Source organism: Canis lupus, chromosome 14 (assembly GCF_011100685.1).
Source record: "Canis lupus familiaris isolate Mischka breed German Shepherd chromosome 14, alternate assembly UU_Cfam_GSD_1.0, whole genome shotgun sequence".
Taxonomy (NCBI): domain Eukaryota; kingdom Metazoa; phylum Chordata; class Mammalia; order Carnivora; family Canidae; genus Canis; species Canis lupus.
The window spans coordinates 13,656,008-13,674,205 of NC_049235.1; the positions used below are offsets into that span (position 1 = coordinate 13,656,008).

Below are 18,198 nucleotides of genomic sequence, written 5' to 3' on the forward strand. Positions count from 1 at the left end.
AGGCAGCAGGCAGCCACATAATGTCCAAAGACCATCACCCTGCACCCCTCTGCTAACACAGACACTGATCTACGAGCGGGAGGAAAGGGAGAAACCCTATATTAATGGAATTAAAGCCTGAAATTACTAAAACAATATACTTAGAAATGGCCAGATTAAGGTTTCTGCTACTACACTGAACAAAATGTGAAATATCTGGCTCACTACAGGAATATTACTGTTATTTTTGTTGAGACCTAGCTGTTGTTACGTGCTTATTCTGAACCTGTAGTTTATATACATTACATAAACATATATGTATATACATATGACAACTCTCTTAGTGATGGAAGAATGTCATCCTATGACAACCATATAATCATCACTTTACAAAAGCCACTGAGGTTTAAGGAGGCTGCTAAGTTGCCAGAGGACACACCTGTAAGGTGTTAGAGATGGAACCCGAATCTAGGTCTATGAGAATCCTAACTGGAATGGGAACCCAGCGTCCAAAATTTTTCACCTACAGAGCTCTCCGCTTTTGTTTCTAAATGAGAGGCCGGGCATTCTAACGGTGTTGGCCACTGTGCCATCTCTACATTTCCAAGGTGCTAACATTTAGAGCCTTTGTTTTCACTTAGTTTTGCCAGGCAAGTCAAGCTCCTGTCTCCCCGAGCATCATCATGTTACAAAGGTACTGCTTTCACTGCCTTTGCTTTACCAATTCAAATCTCCAAAGTTTAAGGGACCAGCTTAAAGCCTACCGCCCTTAAAATCTCTTAATCAACTTCACACTCAGGAATCTTTAAGTTCTATGGCATTAACAGTTGCTATGGCAACCGTGCATACAGTGAAAGTGTTACATCTATTCTGCTTAGGTCAAATTACTGGATAACGTTTTAAGTACTTCGTAATGAAAGAGTTCAGTGTTTTTTCTTTGGTACGTCTTATAATGTCAGGAAAAATGTTGTCTCTATAAAAATTAATGCATGCTTATAACATATTAAATAAAGAGATCTGTTCAGAATTTTATCTTAAAAAATTACATATGGTTAACATCCATTCATTTAATAAGTAATTGAGTGTTTGCTACTAACTCATACTGGCCTGAGAACTTGATCACCTTATTTTTTTCTTTTCCTTTCTCTTTTCTTTTTCCTTTCTTTCAATGGTACAGTTTTTTAATTCCTAGAATCTAGATTTGAGGTATCCATTCCTATAGGAACTAGTTGTCTTTCCTACTGTAGCCAAAAAGATTTGTTTGGATACAAAAAAGCTAGCTTTATAACATGCACACACACACACACACACACACACACACACACACACATATTTATTCCTTCCTTTGATTTTCTGGCATTTCTAAATTTGTAGTAAAAGTTTCAATATGAATTTTTTCTTCAGTCTGCAATGGAGTAGACACCATTGCTTATGCAACCTCAAGGAGTCCATTCAAACTCATGAGAACCAGACACTTCTAAGAAGACACAGTGAATTGCTGGCACTCTCACAGGGGGTGCTTCTGTGTTAAAAGGTTTAGAGGGGGCAGCCCCAGTGGTGCAGCGGTTTAGCACCGCCTGCGGCCTGGTGCGTGATCCTGGAGACCCAGGATCCAGTCCCGCGTCGGGCTCCCTGCATGGAGCCTGCTTCTCCCTCTGCCTGTGTCTCTGCCTCTCTTTCTCTGTGTCTCTATTAATAAATAAATAAGAAAAATCTTAAAACAAAATAAATAAAAGGTTTAGAGGGTGGAAACAGCTCCTGCAGTTGTATTCTGAAGATGTGTTCTGGAAGGTCAGTGTTAGCAGGCTTCACCCTCTGGGGGACCCAATAGCAAGTAAGTGGAGTGTGGCTAGATACAACAGCTCCTTCTGGAGGAAGAAGAGCCTAAAAGGTTGGTATAGAATGCATCAGAAGCTCTTTTACGTCAAACTTTTTTTCAGGGGATCCCTGGGTGGCGCAGCGGTTTGGCGCCTGCCTTTGGCCCAGGGCGCGATCCTGGAGACCCGGGATCGAATCCCACATCAGGCTCCCGGTGCATGGAGCCTGCTTCTCCCTCTGCCTATGTCTCTGCCTCTCTCTCTCTCTCTGTGACTATCATAAAAAAAAAAAAAAAAAAAAAAAAAAAAACTTTTTTTCAGGATCTAGCTTTACAATAAGCTTTTGCCTCTGAGTAGAGAGTCCTCTCTGCCACACTTCAAATGTTACAGGAAACAATTTCCTCCCTTCAACTTTATCAAGTTGGCTATTTATCACTACTGAAGAAAAGAGGATGGGCCTTCTAAAACTGATGTTGAGATCAGCAGTCATGACAATTCCCCCAGCTATAATCGCAGACATACCAACAGCAGCATCAATCATGGTTGCAATGGCACCTCCGTAAAGGAATTCAGGTGCTCCTTGCAGGTAAGGACCTCCTTAAAATATGAAAACCACCCTTTTTTTGGTATATTTTTTAATTGGAGTTTGATTTGCCAACATATAGTATAATACCCAGTGCTCATCCTGTCAAGTGCCCCCCATCCCCCGGTTCACGAAGTCACACCATCCCCCCGCCCACCTCCCCTTCCAATACCCCTTGTTCATTTCCCAGACTAGGAGTCTCTCATGTTCTGTCTCCCTCTCTGATTTTTCCCACTCATTTTCCCTCCTTTCCCCTATTTCTATTTCTTATATTCCCCGTATGAGTGAAACCATATGATGATTGTCCTTCTCTGACTTAATTCCCTCAGTATAATACCCTCCAGTTCCATCCACGTTGAAGCAAATGGTGGGTATTTGTCATTTCTAATGGCTGAGTAATATTCCACTTTATATATAGACCACATCCTCTTTATCCATTCATCTTTCAAGGGACACTGAGGCTCCCTTCCACAGTTTAGCTACTGTGGACATTGCTGCTATAAACATTGGGGTGCAGGTGTCCTGCCATTTCACTGCTTTTGTATCTCTGGGGTAAATCCCCAGCAGTACAACTACTAGGTCATAGGGCAGTTCTATTTTTAACTCTTTGAGGAACCTCCACACAGTTTTCCAGAGTGGCTGCACCAGTTCACATTCCCACCAACAGTGCAAGAGGGTTCCCCTTTCTCCACATCCTCTCCAACATCTGTTGTGTCCTGTCTTGTTAATTTTTCCCATTCTCATTGGTGTGAGGTGGTATCTCATTGTGGTTTTGATTTGTATTTCCCTGATGGCCAGTGATGCGGAGTATTTTCTCATGTGCTTGTTGGCCATGTGTATGTCTTCTTTGGTGAAATTTCTGTTCATGTCTTTTGCCCATTTCATGATTGGATTGTTTGTTTCTTTGCTGTTGAGTTTAATAAGTTCTTTATAGATCTTGGAAACTACCCTTTCTGATTATGGAACACTGCACAATCAAAGCTTCAAGGCCCCTGGGAAAAAGTGGGGTCTATGGCATGTGTTCTTTTATAGGCTTTGCGTCAGGAAGAAAGGTTTTGAAGTCTTTGATCCTTCAAGTACACTTAAATTTATATGAAAGCAAATATTTCTAGGAGCTGTGTTCACTGTTCTTCATGAGCTGGTCAAAGAGGAGTCTCATGTCCTTGCTCCCCAGCTGGGGCTGAGAAGAGAATGGTCCTTATCAGTAATCTTCTCTCAAGAAAATGACCTTGGCAGTGACCTCGGCTCCCTCGCCTGTGGGGACGCATGTGCCCAGGGCAGCAGAGGGTGCAGTAACACATGGCTGCTCCTCAGTTTGGCTCCAAGGGTGCGCCAGACGATGCTGGACAGCCGCCTGGCCCCTGCTCCAACACTCCTCCCCAGTCATGGAAAAGGCACATGACATTGGTCACATTATTTTAATCATCAAGAGGAAGGTACTGATATTCTTACTTTACAGATGAGGAAACTGAGGCTTAGTTTAAATTATTTCTTCGTCCTAAACCACAAAATTAGGAATAGGTGCAACTCATACTCAAACCATGTCTAACATCAAAACCAACACTGCCTTACCATACTAGACTTTTAGAACACTTAATTTCTTTGCAATTCTCTTCCAGCCAAATGATTTGCATGCTGTAAAATCTGACTCCTCACAAATGTGTCTATAGTTTCTGTTTAAAGACTGACGTTCTTCCATCATTAAAAAGTTTCTTCTTCCTTTAGCGAAAGTTGAATGATAAACTCTTCAAACTTTTTTTTTTTACATCAGTATGACTTGCTTACAGTGTTTTGCTTTTGTTGTTTTCAGGACATACCAAGACATTTTTGAGTACTGTAACTGACTGGCAGTACTTATATCCAAACTTATGGCCAGGGTTCCTCTGAATTCCATTTTTGACTCCCAGCTTTCATTTTCAATCATCGTATTAGATCAGACACCCTCTTCCCTCTGATTTCACTAACGTTTCATTTAGGGGAGGTGTTGGTGGGGAAGAGAAGGTAAGTAAGTGCTCCAGTGGAAGCAAAATGTCTTTGTTTTAAAATATTTTTATTTTTTAATATTATTTACTTACTTACTTATTTATTTATTTATTTATTTATTTATTTATTTATTTATTTATTTTTGAGAGAGAGAGAGAGCACAGTATGAACCAAGGGGAGGGGCAGAGGAAAAGGGAGAGAGAGAGAATCTTTTTTTTTTTTTTTTTTTTTTTTTTTTTTTGAGAGAGAGAATCTTAAGCAGGTTCCATGCCCAGCACAGAACCTGACTCGGGGCTCAATCCCATGACCCTGAGCCTAAATCAAGAGTCGGATGCTTCACCAACTGAGCCACCCAGGTGCGTCAAAACATTTTTGTTTTAAATAGGTCAAAGAAATTTGGTTCCCAGTAGACCAGTTAATAGAGAAAATTACAAAGATGTTTAGAAATTTCTCCAGCTGAATAAGGATGCATTCCCCAAAATGGATAAAGTGAAAATGTAGACACTTACCTGGAGGAAAAATGTAATAAAAGAAATAATTCCAAGGACTAGAAACAATACAGAAAACATGTTACTATTCTGTCGTTTTGTTTCAGGATCCTCATCTCGGGTAAAGATCTGTTAAGAAAATATTTAAAGGTTTTCAGTTCAAAGACTAAAGAAGTCTTTCTGGGTCTGACCCACTTCCCATCAAGCACAATATTTGGGAGTCAAGATAGGCTTAGCATAATGGAAGTCAGGGCTGGTTTCCCTAATGCCAAACCTAAAGATGTGTGTACTCTGCCTTCCTTATGGGCCAAGAATGGGTCTATATCATTTCTAAAGGGACCTACTCCTTTCACTGTGCATACTCTCTCTTGCAATAACGAGTACCATAGAGGCCACATCAACTATATAAAGTAGAAACAAGAATAAAGACTGCCCTCCTAAAAAAAAAAGAAAAAAAGAAAAAAAAAAAAAAAGACTGTCCTCCTATTTGAGTGATAAACTACATTGTATGGCAATTTATTGTTTTACAATTTGGACATTTCAAGCTGGAGACAAATTTGCTGATGCTGTTTTGGTAAACCAGAGAGAGGTAGTCATTCACTCAGCCCAGGCCTTTGGCAAGAAAGGAGCTTCAATGAGCCAGTCTTCTTTGTAGGATGGCCAGTTAGATAGCCAGCCGACCTAGTACCATACTTGGAGATCTTTCTAGTGATGGGAAGAACGCTAATAGGATGTCTTGGGCTTAGAGAACACAAATAACTACTTCATAGGAAAAGAAAACAAGCAACTCCCTTCATAGTGTGCCAAAATTGTCTTATAACAGAGCTACATTCCTAACCCAACCCAGTAAACTTTATCCTTTGTACAGGGGGGGAAAAGGCCTTTTAAAGGAGATTTTTCTTAGTTATTTTAACCAAAAAATAGCTAACAATCTGTGAGCTCTTATTCTGTGAGAGCTATTATTCTCATATTCAAATTCACGTATACTATTCCTCTATCCTCACAGTTACCTCCTAAGGTTTATTATTGTCACCACCTTACACAGAAGCACAGAGAAATTAATTAACTCATCTAAGGTAACAGCCAGCCAAGTGATGACCCAAAGATATAAACCTGAAGAATCTAACTCAGAGCCCATGACCTTAAACCCTGTGTTACAAACCTTCAATGAGGCAGATAACTAGTTGCCTAACCAATATTTAGGAGTCAATGTGCTGGATCATTTGCTTCTAGACTTACTGTTACATGAAGAACAAAGAAAATATAAAATCCTTAGGCTGAGTTTTTGTTACATACAGCCAAACCCATTCCTAACTAGTCCACTTTTTTTTTTCTTTTTCTGATGATGCCACTGTCTACCTCCCTGCCTATAAACAAATGTTAGAACAGGGATGAGTTCCCTGTGGACCACCAGCTAAATGTTTATATAAAGCTTTGATGGAATAGTGCCATGTTCATCTGTTTCTGCACTGTATGGGTGCTTTTGTGCTACAACAGTAGAGCTAAATATTTGCAGCAGAGACCATATGGACTTCAAAATCTAAACTGTTTACTCTCTTACCCTTTATAGAAAAAGCTGGCTAACCCCTGTCCTAGAACATATGCTCCATGCTATCAGACACTTTGTCTCCTTCTTGGTGTTTTTTTTTTGTTTTGTTTTGTTTTGTTTTGTTTTTACTGCCTGGAACAGTATGTGGCACAGAGCAGTCACTGCAAAAATATTTCTTGAATACATTAAACATATGGATACTAACCAGAAAGAAGTTAGCCAGGCATGGGTAGACCTGAATATTTATATATTTTTTGGTATATCAAAAGTCAATGTTTGGCCTCTTTCATGTAGGGATCAACTTCTTTCTCTGTCATATTTTCAGTAGTTATGGCAAGGGTATCCTCAGCTTGATATCTGAACACCAACCGCTAAACAGAGAGCATTCCTGCCTGGGTTGTAGCTTTATTGCTAAAAATGCCATCATTTAAAAACAGGCACAACCACCATATGTCAACCTTTCAGAAGCCATTCCTTTTTGTTTTCATCTTAACAAGTGGGATGGACATCTCAGCAGAGGCAGCATGAGAGGCCTGCCCACATCCTAACAAGTGTGTACGTCACAGGACAGTTCTGTCTCAAGTCAGCCTGACAAGCACACCAAGAGCTCTCTCTGCACACCAGTGATATGACTTTTCATGATGTTTACTCAGAGCCCTGGGACGGCAGGCAAGAGATGCTCACCTAGGCAGGTTTATGGCCTATTACAGGGACCTGGACCCTAAGACAGCCACAAACTACAAGCACAAAGGAAGCCTTGAAAAATTCACCTTCCTGTCAGACCTACATCTTCAAATTGTGGAGTTTCATAGGAAGGTACATATTTTTTGTGGCTTATGAATAAAAACAGCTCATTGTTTACTCAGGAGTCACAATTTTTTTTTTAGGAGTCACAATTAAATCCAAAAAATGGACATAAATTCTTACCCCTATAATCCTTGAAAATATTATTGAAAATGCTGGTTGCAGGCCTCCGTTTATAATAGCACAAAATATACCAACCACAAAATAAGGCCATTCAGTTGAGTTCAGCTTCAGAATCCTCCAGAAGGAAACTGGAGGTACATTCTCATTCTGGAAAACAAAAGATTACAATAGGCTAGTTAGAAGAAGAACTGATACTTTTAATCAATTTAATGATGCACAGTCCTTCAATATGTACAAACATTTTAAATGAAGATGTTTTATTCCAATTTTCTTATGAATTGATGGCTATTTAATTTTTTTATTTGATTTTATTTTTTAAAAGATTCTATTTATTTATTCATGAGAGACACAGAGAGAGAGGCAGAGACACAGGCAGAGGGAGAAGCAGGCTTCATGCAGTGAGCCTGATGCAAGACTCGATCCCAGGACCCCAAGATCACGACCTGAGCCAAAGGCAGACGCTCAACCACTGAGCTATCCAGATGCCCTGGCTATTTAATTTTTTAAAATGTGCTGACAGATTCTATTATATTGTTCCTTTATATTTTAAGAAATCAATGATGTTTCCATAAATATTTAATAATTACCTGACATTTAGAACATGACAAGAGTATTTACAAGTAGGGATAAAAGGATAGAACTGTCCATGTTTGAAGACTCATTAGAATTTCTTTACATTATAGGGGCACCTGGGTGGCTCTGTCAGTTAAGCATCCAACTCTCGATTTTGGCTCGGGTCATCATCTCAGGGTCATGAGATCGAGCCCCATGTCAGGCTCCATCTCAGAAGGGAGTCTGCTTCTCCCTCTCCCTTTCCCACTGTCCTTCCCCTGCTCACACATATACACACTCTCTCTCCCTCAAATAAATTTTTAAAAAATCTCTTTACATTATAAATTCTAATTCTAAAATTCTTGTTTTATAAATTCTCATTCATAAATGGTAATCGGAGTCTAAAATGTTGAGATTTTGGTGTGTGGAATATTTAGGGGGATAGGACAGGAGGATTTTGAATAACTCTTGTTCCTACTCCTGCCACCCCAGGGCTAGCCCAGAAGGAGGACTGAAGACATAACTACATCCTCTCCGTACCAAGTCCTCTTTTGTACCAAGCTTTCTGTCTTGGCCTTGTGGTGCATGTATACTCCTGCGAGTTGATCTTCTTTTTATTAAACTGGACCCTGAATCTTTTGGAGACATTTCCAAGGCATCACTTTCACTTTTGGATTCACCAGTGGCATTTTCTAACTCAATTTCATTTCCTCTTGTCTAAAATAAACAAGAAATAAACATAAGCAGGTTAGGCTCAGAAAACAAATGAAATTTATCAAAGAAAGTGGTAATTTACATCACTGTAGGAAAGGATAAAGCTAAACTTCTGGGCACGGGTGTTGTGTATAAATATGTGATATATTTGAAAATTAAAACCAGTGAAGGGGGATTACCACTGAATATGATGAAATAATATGACATCCTGTCCTTGTATCTTACGCTCATAGGACTTTTTGTGGGTGTTTGGGCTCAATAATATTTGCTTTGGACCAGTGCTATCAACAGAAACCCATATTTGTCATTTAAAATTTTCTCAGTAGCCACATTTAAAAAGGCAAGAGATCAATCCATTTTTACTATGTATTTTATTTAACCTAATAGATCTAAAATATTAGCATTTCAACATGTAATCAATATGAAAACATACTGAGACAGTTTATATTCTTTTTTTGGTACCACATCTTTGGAATCTGGAATGCATTTCTACTTAAAACACTTCAGTTCAGAATAACTACCACTGACGTGCTCAATAGCCATATGAGGCTAGTGGCTACTACAGTGGATAGATTACCTTTAAATATTTATAAAATTTTAATTTTCTCTAATTAGCCTTCTTTATTTTCCTTCCTTTTAAATGAGAAGAAAAATATGGTCTTAATTCCCCAAGTATTCTTCTCACTTATCAATATAATCAACACAAAAAGTAACGTTTATTTATAGTACTAAACATGCAAAATTAGTTTATACCTGAGATACTTGAGGAAAATTCTGGAGTTGGACTATTACCTGCATTGTGACAAGTTTGAAGTAAATGCCCTTCTCTTTCATGAGTTCATCATGATTTCCTTTCTCCACAATGACTCCATCATCAAAACCAGCAATGACATCGGCATTACGAACTGTAGACAAACGATGAGCTATCACAATGGTAGTCCGGCCTTTTCTGGCCTAAAGAGAGAAAAATTAGGTTTTTGAAAATGTGTACAATTATAGGCAAAAGTTCATCCAATTTATGTTTACTGAACACTAGTGCTCTGAATATTGCAAAACCATCTAAACTATATAAGGTAGTCTCTGGCTTAATAAATGTATAGTCAATTGATAATGGCTTAAAATGATGTTTTATTATAATAAATATTAACACAAATATTATAGTTACCTATTAATGTTAAGTAAGCTTCTAAGAATTTTACTTAACCTCTATCAGCCCAAGTTTACAATAATAATCAGGGGCTTATACAAAATAAAAAATGCTACAGTCCAGGCACTGGCCAATCAGAGCAGACACAGGCCAGTGTGTGGTACTGGTACGGACTAGATAGCACCTGTCTGGGGATTCATAGTGTCCCATCTCACAGAACTTCTGGATAATTAATACAAATAATAAATGTGAGGCAGCAAAGTCCATTGTTACTGCCACATTGATCTGAACTCAAATCTTAGTTCTGCCATTTATGAATTGTGCAATTTTATCTAAATCTTTTAACCTGTGTGGGGCTCAGTTCATTCACATATAAAATGGAGATAATATTAATACTCATTTCTTAGAGTAGCTGTGATAACTAAATAATATAATTACAAAGCGCTGTGATTTTATATATATATATTACTAGTTCCTAGGTAGAAGCGTTATTAAAAGACTGAAGAGCTATGCAAATGATTTTAAATACCCAGTGTCATTTTTGTTTTAATATGGAACAGAGGTTAACAGAGTTTAATATGGAACCAGAACTTGTCTGAGATTTCTTTCACCTCTATAACTTTCCCCAGGGCTTATGACTTTTGTGACTTTGTATTTCTCTCCAGGAACTAGAAATAAAATTTTCAAACTGACAAGAGGTATTAAGATCAATATAAAAAAGAGAAGTGGAAAACTGACAAGAAAAAAAATACATATAGAAAAATTAGGTGGTAGCAACTAGAAGGTAGAGAAGATAATCGATCAGTTCTTTGGATGTCTTTAAGGAAAGGGGGCATGTGGAATTATCCTTCCAAAATTTACATTGTAAAGGAAAAGTATTTTTTAATAGTAAATATATATATTTTGGGGGGGCAGGTTGGAGGGGCAGAGGGAGAGGGGGAGAGAGAGAATCTTAAATACACTCCATGCCCAGTGCAGAGCCCTATACAGAGCTTGATCTCAAAACCCTGGGATCATGACCCGAACTGAAATCAAGAGTTGAGATGCTTAACCAACTGAACCACTCAGGTGCACCTAAAGAATAAGCATATTTTTTAAAAAAGATTTTATTTGTTTATTTGACAGAGAGATAGAGCCAGAGAGCATAAGTGGAGGGAATGGTGGAGGGAGAGGGAGAGAGTAGGCTTCCCCTGAGCAGGGAGCCCAACACAGAGCTTGATCCCAGTACCCTGGGATCATAACCTGAGCTGAGGGCAGTGCTTAACTGACAGCCACCCCAAGAATAAGTATTTTTAATGCAACTTTTAAAAATCATTTTTATTTATAATTTAATACATACTTCCATTGTGGAATAATAAGAAAACGCAGACATATAATTACAGATAAGCAAAGTGAAGGGAGAAATAGCAGCCACAATCCCATCTGCCTCTATTGTGATTCATTCAAGTTTTAGTAACCTGCTTTTCTCTCCCTCAATAATCCATTAAACACATTGACAGGATGTTTAAAGGAACATCCAGTATTGTTTTGTTACTAGAGAAGGGGAGAGCTGGAAGAAATATGAGTTCATCTTTGACTTCTACTGTGATACTTCTATACAGGGCACTTCTGGGTTAAAAGGTCTTTACATTCTGAAGAGGAAGAAGGCAATGGAGTAGGAGGACCCTAAGCTCCTCTCCTCACACAAACACAACTAGATAACTATCATATCATCCTAGAAATTGACGTGAAGACTGGCAGAATAAATTCTACAACTAAGAAAAGAGCCACACTGACAAAGGTAGGAAGTGAGGAGATGTGGTTTAGGAGGAAAACGTCACAGGAGCTGCAGTGGGGACGGAGCCTTGGTTATGGAGAAGGGCATGAGAGAGAGAGAGAGAGAGAGAGAGAGAGAGAGAGAGAGAGAGAGAGAGCGCACACAGGGAATGTGCAAGGGGAATGTGCAAGGAGAATGTTTCCCCAAAGCCATTGGCTTGGAAAAGAAGATGGGCAGAATTTTGCAAGTTCTTGCAACCATTAGGGCTTAAAGCCTAGAGCTTTAAAGGTCAATGGGCTTGGCTGGGACAAAGCTTGGAGGGCACTGTGCTGGTCCTGGAGAGAAGGCAGACAAATAACCTGGGGGTGGATAGTGTAGAAATAGTGATCTGAAAAATGCCTGGGGGGATATTATGCACTCTTCTCAAAGCACATCCCAGAGACTCCACTTTGGGAACAGGGGAGCTGGCCAGTACCATTTCTCTCCCCTAATCTCAGCATAAACACAGAGCCACCTGCAGGAACAGTGCAGTGCTGATACAGCAGGCTGCCTAACTTGCTTACATCAAGCTCCTGTGCTCAAGCCCTTCTCTGCAGAGCTTCCCTCAGTCCCAGTGTGGTAGACTCCTTCCTCAGAAATCCAGCACAAGACCCTGCCCACACCACATCTCGAAAGCCTGAAGCTATAAAGGTCAGCCACCTTGGCTGGGATAAAGCCAGGAGGGCAGGAGAAATAAATAGCTTTTGTAACACAGAGAAGAAGGCAGAGACTTAGACAAAATGCCAAGATGGAGGAATGTATCCAAATTAAAGAACAAGTTAAGGCCACAGCCAGAGAACTAAGTAAAACAGATATAAGTAACAAGCATGTTGGAGAACTTAAAGCAACAATCATACGGATACTCACTGGGCTTGACTAAAGAATAGAAGACATCAGGGAGAACCTTACCACAGAAATAAAAGAGTTACAAAAGAATCAGAGATGATAAATGAGGATGGAACCAAATTGGATGCAGTGAACAGAAAGCTGGAAAAAGCAGAGGAATGAATTAGTGGCCTAGAAGACAAATTAATAGAAAATAATGAGGCTGAACAAAAGAGAGAAAGAAGAATTATGGAACATGAGAATAGACTTAGGGAACTCAGTGATTCCATCAAATGTAATAACATTCATATTATAGGAGTCTTAGAAGAAGGAGAGACAGAAAGGGGGGGCAGAAAATTTTTTTCAAGAAATAATAGTGGAAAATTTCCCTAATATGGGAAGGAAACAGATGTCCAAATCCAGAAGACACAGAGAACTCCCATCAAAACCAAAAAAAGCAGGGATCCCTGGGTGGCACAGCGGTTTCGCGCCTGCCTTTGGCCCAGGGCGCGATTTTGGAGACCCGGGATCGAATCCCACGTCGGGCTCCCGCTGCATGGAGCCTGCTTCTCCCTCTGCCTATGTCTCTCTTTCTCTCTCTCTCTCTCTCTCTCTCTGTGACTATCATAAATAAATGTGCAAGGAGAATGTTTCCCCAAAGCCATTGGCTTGGAAAAGAAGATGGGCAGGGAAATGTTTCTTTGGGGAAACATTCTCCTTGCACATTTATTTATGATAAATAAAAAATTAAAAAAATTTTTAAAAAATCAAAAAAAGCAGGCCAAAACAAAGAGACACTGTAATTAAATTTGCAAAATATAGTGATTAAAAAAAAATCTTAAAAGCAGCAAGACAAAAGAAGTCCTTAACTTATGGGAAAACCCATAAGGCTAGCTGGAGATCTTTCAACAAAAACTTAGCAAGCCAGAAGGGAGTGGCATTATATATTCAGGTGCTGAATGGAAAAAATCTACAACCAAGAATACTCTATCCAGCATGGCTACCATTAAGAATAGAGGAGTGATAAAGAGTATCCCAGGGGATCCATGGGTGGCTCAGCAGTTCAGCGCCTGCCTTTGGCCCAGGACATGATCCTGGAGTCCCTGGATCGAGTCCTGCGTCAGGCTCTGGCATGGAGTCTGCTTCTTCCTCTGCCTGTGTCTCTGCCTCTCTCTCTCTCTCTCTCTATGTCTATCATGAGTAAATAAATAAAATCTTAAAAAAAAAAAAAGAGTATCCCAGACAAACAAAAACTAAAGGAGTTTGTGACCACTTAAATCAACCCTGCAAGAAATACTAAAGGGGACTTTTTGAGTGCAAAGGAGAGACCAAAAGTGACAAAGACAAAAAAGGATCAGAGAAAATCTCTACAAACAATGACAAAACAAGTAATAAAATGGCAATAAATATATATCTATTAATAATTACTTTGAATGTAAATGGACTAAATGCTCCAATAAAAAGACATAGGATGTCAGAATGGATAAAAATATAAGACTCATCTTTATGCTGCCTAAAGGGACTTATTTTAGACCTAAAGACACCTGCAGATTGAAAGTGAGAGAGTGGAGAACATTTATCATGCAAATTGATGTCAAAAGAAAGAGTAGTAATACTTAGATAAACTAGACTTTAAAACAAAGACTTTAAAAAGAAACAAATAAGGGTATTATATAATCATAAAGAAGCCAATCCAACAAGAAGATATAACAACTGTAAATATTTATGCACCCAACATTGGAGCACCAAATATATAAAACAATTCATAACATAAAAGTTCTTACTGATAATAACACAATAATAGTAGGGGAACTTTAACACCCCACACACTGCAATGGACAGATAATGTAAGCAGAAAATCAACAAGGAAACAATGGTTTTGAATGACACAATGGACCAGGTGGACTTAACAGACGTATTCAGAACATTCCATCCTAAAACAGCAGAATACATACTCTTTTCAGATGCACATGAGATATTCTCCAGAACAGATCACATATTAGGCAACAAAACAGGGCTCAACAAATACAAAAAAGACTGAAATCATACTGTGCATTTTTTCTGACCATGCACAATGAAACCAGTAATCAACCACAAGAAAAAACTTGGAAAGACCACAAATACATGGAGATTAAACAACATGCTACTAAAGAATGAATGGGTCAACCAGGAAATCAAAGAAGAATTAAAAAATACATGGAAACAAATGAAAATGAAAACAAAACAGTCCAAAATCTCTGGGAGATAGCAAGAGCAGTCTTAAGAGGAAAGTATATAGCAATACATGCCTACCTCAAGAAGAAAAAAATCTCAATAAACAACCTAACTTTACACCTAAAGAAGCTAGAAAAAGAACAAATGAAGCCCAGAGTGAGCAGAAGAAGGAAATAACAAAGACTAGAGCAGAAATAAATGATATAGAAACTAAAAAACAAAACAAAACAGAACAATTGAACAGGCAATGAAACCAGGAGCTGGTTCTTTGAAAAAATTAATAAAATTGATAAACCTCTAGCAAGACTTATCAAAAAGAAAAGAGAAAGGACACAAATAAATAAAATCCCCAATGACACAGGAGAAATAACAACAAACATCACAGAAATGCAAATAATTATAAGAGAATATGATGAAAAACTATATGTCAACAAATTGGATAACCTGGAAGAAATGGATAAATTCCTAGAAATATATCAACTACTGCAACTGAAACTGGAAGAAACAGAATACTTGGACAGACTCATAACCAGCAAAGACATTGAATCAGTGATCAAAACACTCCCAAAAAACAAACGTTTAGGGCCAAATGGCTTCAGAGGTGATCTCTACCAAACATCTAAAGAAGAGTTAATACCAGTTCTTCTCAAACTATTCCAAAAAAATAGAAAAAGAAGGAAAATTTCAAAATTCATTCTATAAGGCCAGCATTATCCTGATACTAAAACTAGGTAAAGACTCCACTAAAAAAAGAGAACTATAGGCCAATATTCCTGATGAACATGAAGGCAAAACTTCTCAATAAAATACTAGCAAACCAAATCTAGCTATATATTAAAAAAATCATTCATCATGATAACTGAGATTTATTCCTTGGTTCCAAGTGTCATTCAATATCCTCAAATCAGTCAACCTGATACAACACATTAACAAAAGAAAGGATAGGAATCAATTTATTTCATTTCATTTCAACAGACACAGAAAAAGCATGACAAAGTACAAGATACATTTGTGATAAAAACCCTGAACAAAGTAGGTTTAGAGGGAACATACTTCAACATCATAAAGGCCATATACAAAAGACCTACAGCTAATATCATCCTCAGTGGGGAAAACCCGAGAGCATTTCTTCTACCATCAGGAACAAGCCAGAAATGTCCACTTTCACCACTGTTATTTAATATAGTACTGGAAGTCCTAGCCTCAGCAATCAGACAACAAAAAGAAATAAAAGGCATCCAAATAGGCAAAAAAGTCAAACTTTCACTATTCACAGATGACACATTCTTCTATGTCGAAAATCTGAAAGACTCCACCAAAAAATTGCTACAACTGATACATGAATTCAGCAAAGTCACAGGATACAAAATCAATGTACATAAATCTGTTACACTTCTCTATACCAATAATGAAGAAGCAGAAAGAAATCAAAGAATAAATCCAATTTATAATTACACCGAAACCATAAGACACCTAGTAATAAACCTAACCAAAGAGGTGGAAGACTCACACTCTGAAAACTATAAAACACTGATGAAAGAAACTGAAGATGACACACAGAAATGGAAAAACATTCCATGCTCATAGATTGGACAAATATTGTTATAATGTCTATACTACCCAAAGTCATCTACCCATTTAATGCAATCCCTATTAAAATAACACAAGCATTTTTCACAGACCTAGCACAAACAAATCCTAAAATTTGTATGGAATCAGAAAAGACCCTGAATAACCAAACAACCTTGAAAAAGAAAAGCAAAGCTGAAGGTATTATAATCCCAGACTTCAGGCTATATTACAAGGCTGTAGTGATCAAAACAAGATGGTACTTGCACAAAGTAGACATATAGATCAATGGAACAGAATAGGAAGTTCAGAAATGAAGCCACAGATATATGGTCAATTAATCTTTGACAAAGCAGGAAAGAATATCCCACAGGAAAAAGTCTCCAACAAATGGTTTTGGGAAAACTGGGTAGCAACATAAAAATGATGACACTGGGCCATTTTCTTACATGAAACACAAAAATAAATTTGAAATGGATTAAAGACCTAAATGTGAGACTTGAAACCATAAAAAATCCTAGAGGGGAACACTACAGGTAGTAAACCTCTTTAACATCGGCTGTAGCAATTTCTTTCTAGATATGTCTCCTCAGGCAAGGAAAACAAAAACAAACTATTGGGACTTTATCAAAATAAAAACTTTCTGCACAACAAAGGAAATAATCAACAAAACTGAAAGGCGACCTATGGAATGGGAGAAGATATTTGCAATTGACATATCTGGTAAAGGGTTAGTATCCAAATTATATAAAAAACTTATAAAACTCAACACGCAAAAAGGAATAATCTAATAAAAAATGGGCAGAAGATATGAATAGAAATTTTTCCAAAGAAGACATACAGATGACCAACAGATACATGAAAAGCTGCTCAACATCACTCATCAACAGGAAAATACAAATCAAAACTATGGGAAATATCACCTCATGCCTATCAGAATCAACAACACAAGGAACAACAGGTGTTGGTGAGGATGTAGAGAAAAAGGAACTCTAGTGCCCTGTTGGTGGGAATGTAGCCACTGTGAAAACAGTATGGAGGTTCCTCAAAAAGTTAAAAATAGAACCACACTACAAAACAGCAATTGCACTAGTAGGTATTGACCCAAAGGATACAAAAATACTAGTTCAAAGGGATACATGCCCCCCAATTTTTATAGCAGCATTATCTACAATAGCCAAAGTATGGAAACAGTCCAGTGTCCATCAACAGATGAATGGATAAAGAAGAGGTGGCACATATATACAACGGAATATCACTCAGCCACAAAAAGAATGAAATCTTGCCATTTGCAATGATGTAGATGGAGCTAGAGAGAATTATTGCTAAGTGAAATAAGTCAGAAAAAGACAAATACCATATGATTTTTCTCATATGTGGAATTTAAGAAACAAAACAAATAAGTAGAGGAAAAATAAAAAGAAAGAGAGAAGCAAACCAAGAAACAGACTCAACTACTGAGCACAAACTGATGGTTACCAGAGTGGGGAGGGTGGAAGAGGGGATGGGGGAAATAGGTGATAGGGACTAGGGAGGGTACTTGTGATGAGCACTGAGTGTTGTATGTGAATGATGAATCACGAAATTCTACACCTATATTACACTGTATGTTAACTAACTGGAATTCAAATAAAAATTTTAAAAAAGAGGTCTTCATATTCCTTGTCCTCACAGACCTAGCTTGGTTACCAATACATGCCAGGGACCAACCAAACCGTGCCTAGCACAGTGTAAGCACTCAAATCTGATTGGGTGAATGAGTCCCGTGAACTCAAGGATTGCAGGAAGGTCAAGCTCTGTTGATAGTCAAGGACATTTCATGGCCCAGATAGGTTTCCAACATCATCAGTTCTCTGCCTCTTTCCTGAGTACAAGAGGTTTCTCATTTTCCATAGGGTTTTCAATACGTATTTAACATCTTGGAGATAAAATGTGAACCTTAATTATATTTTCCTCTTGTTGACAACAGCAAAAACAGAAAATGTAAATAACAGGGTCATCTCTACATAACAGGCCAAGTTTCAAGATCATAATGATGACCAATTTTCATTTGAAA

The 18,198-nt window shown here is 38.1% G+C and overlaps 1 protein-coding gene across 1 annotated transcript in view; it reads right to left on the reverse strand.

Annotated features, from left to right (window-relative positions):
- ABCB1 (ATP binding cassette subfamily B member 1) overlaps positions 1 to 18,198 on the reverse strand; it is a 97,409-nt gene that overhangs the window by 33,215 nt on the left and 45,996 nt on the right. The window contains exons 14-17 of the mRNA NM_001003215.2: positions 9,385 to 9,546; positions 8,419 to 8,595; positions 7,327 to 7,473; positions 4,872 to 4,979 (exon numbers count right to left, since the gene is read on the reverse strand). Coding sequence (NP_001003215.2) covers positions 4,872 to 4,979; positions 7,327 to 7,473; positions 8,419 to 8,595; positions 9,385 to 9,546 — 594 coding nt within the window. The remainder of the gene's footprint in view (positions 1 to 4,871; positions 4,980 to 7,326; positions 7,474 to 8,418; positions 8,596 to 9,384; positions 9,547 to 18,198) is intronic.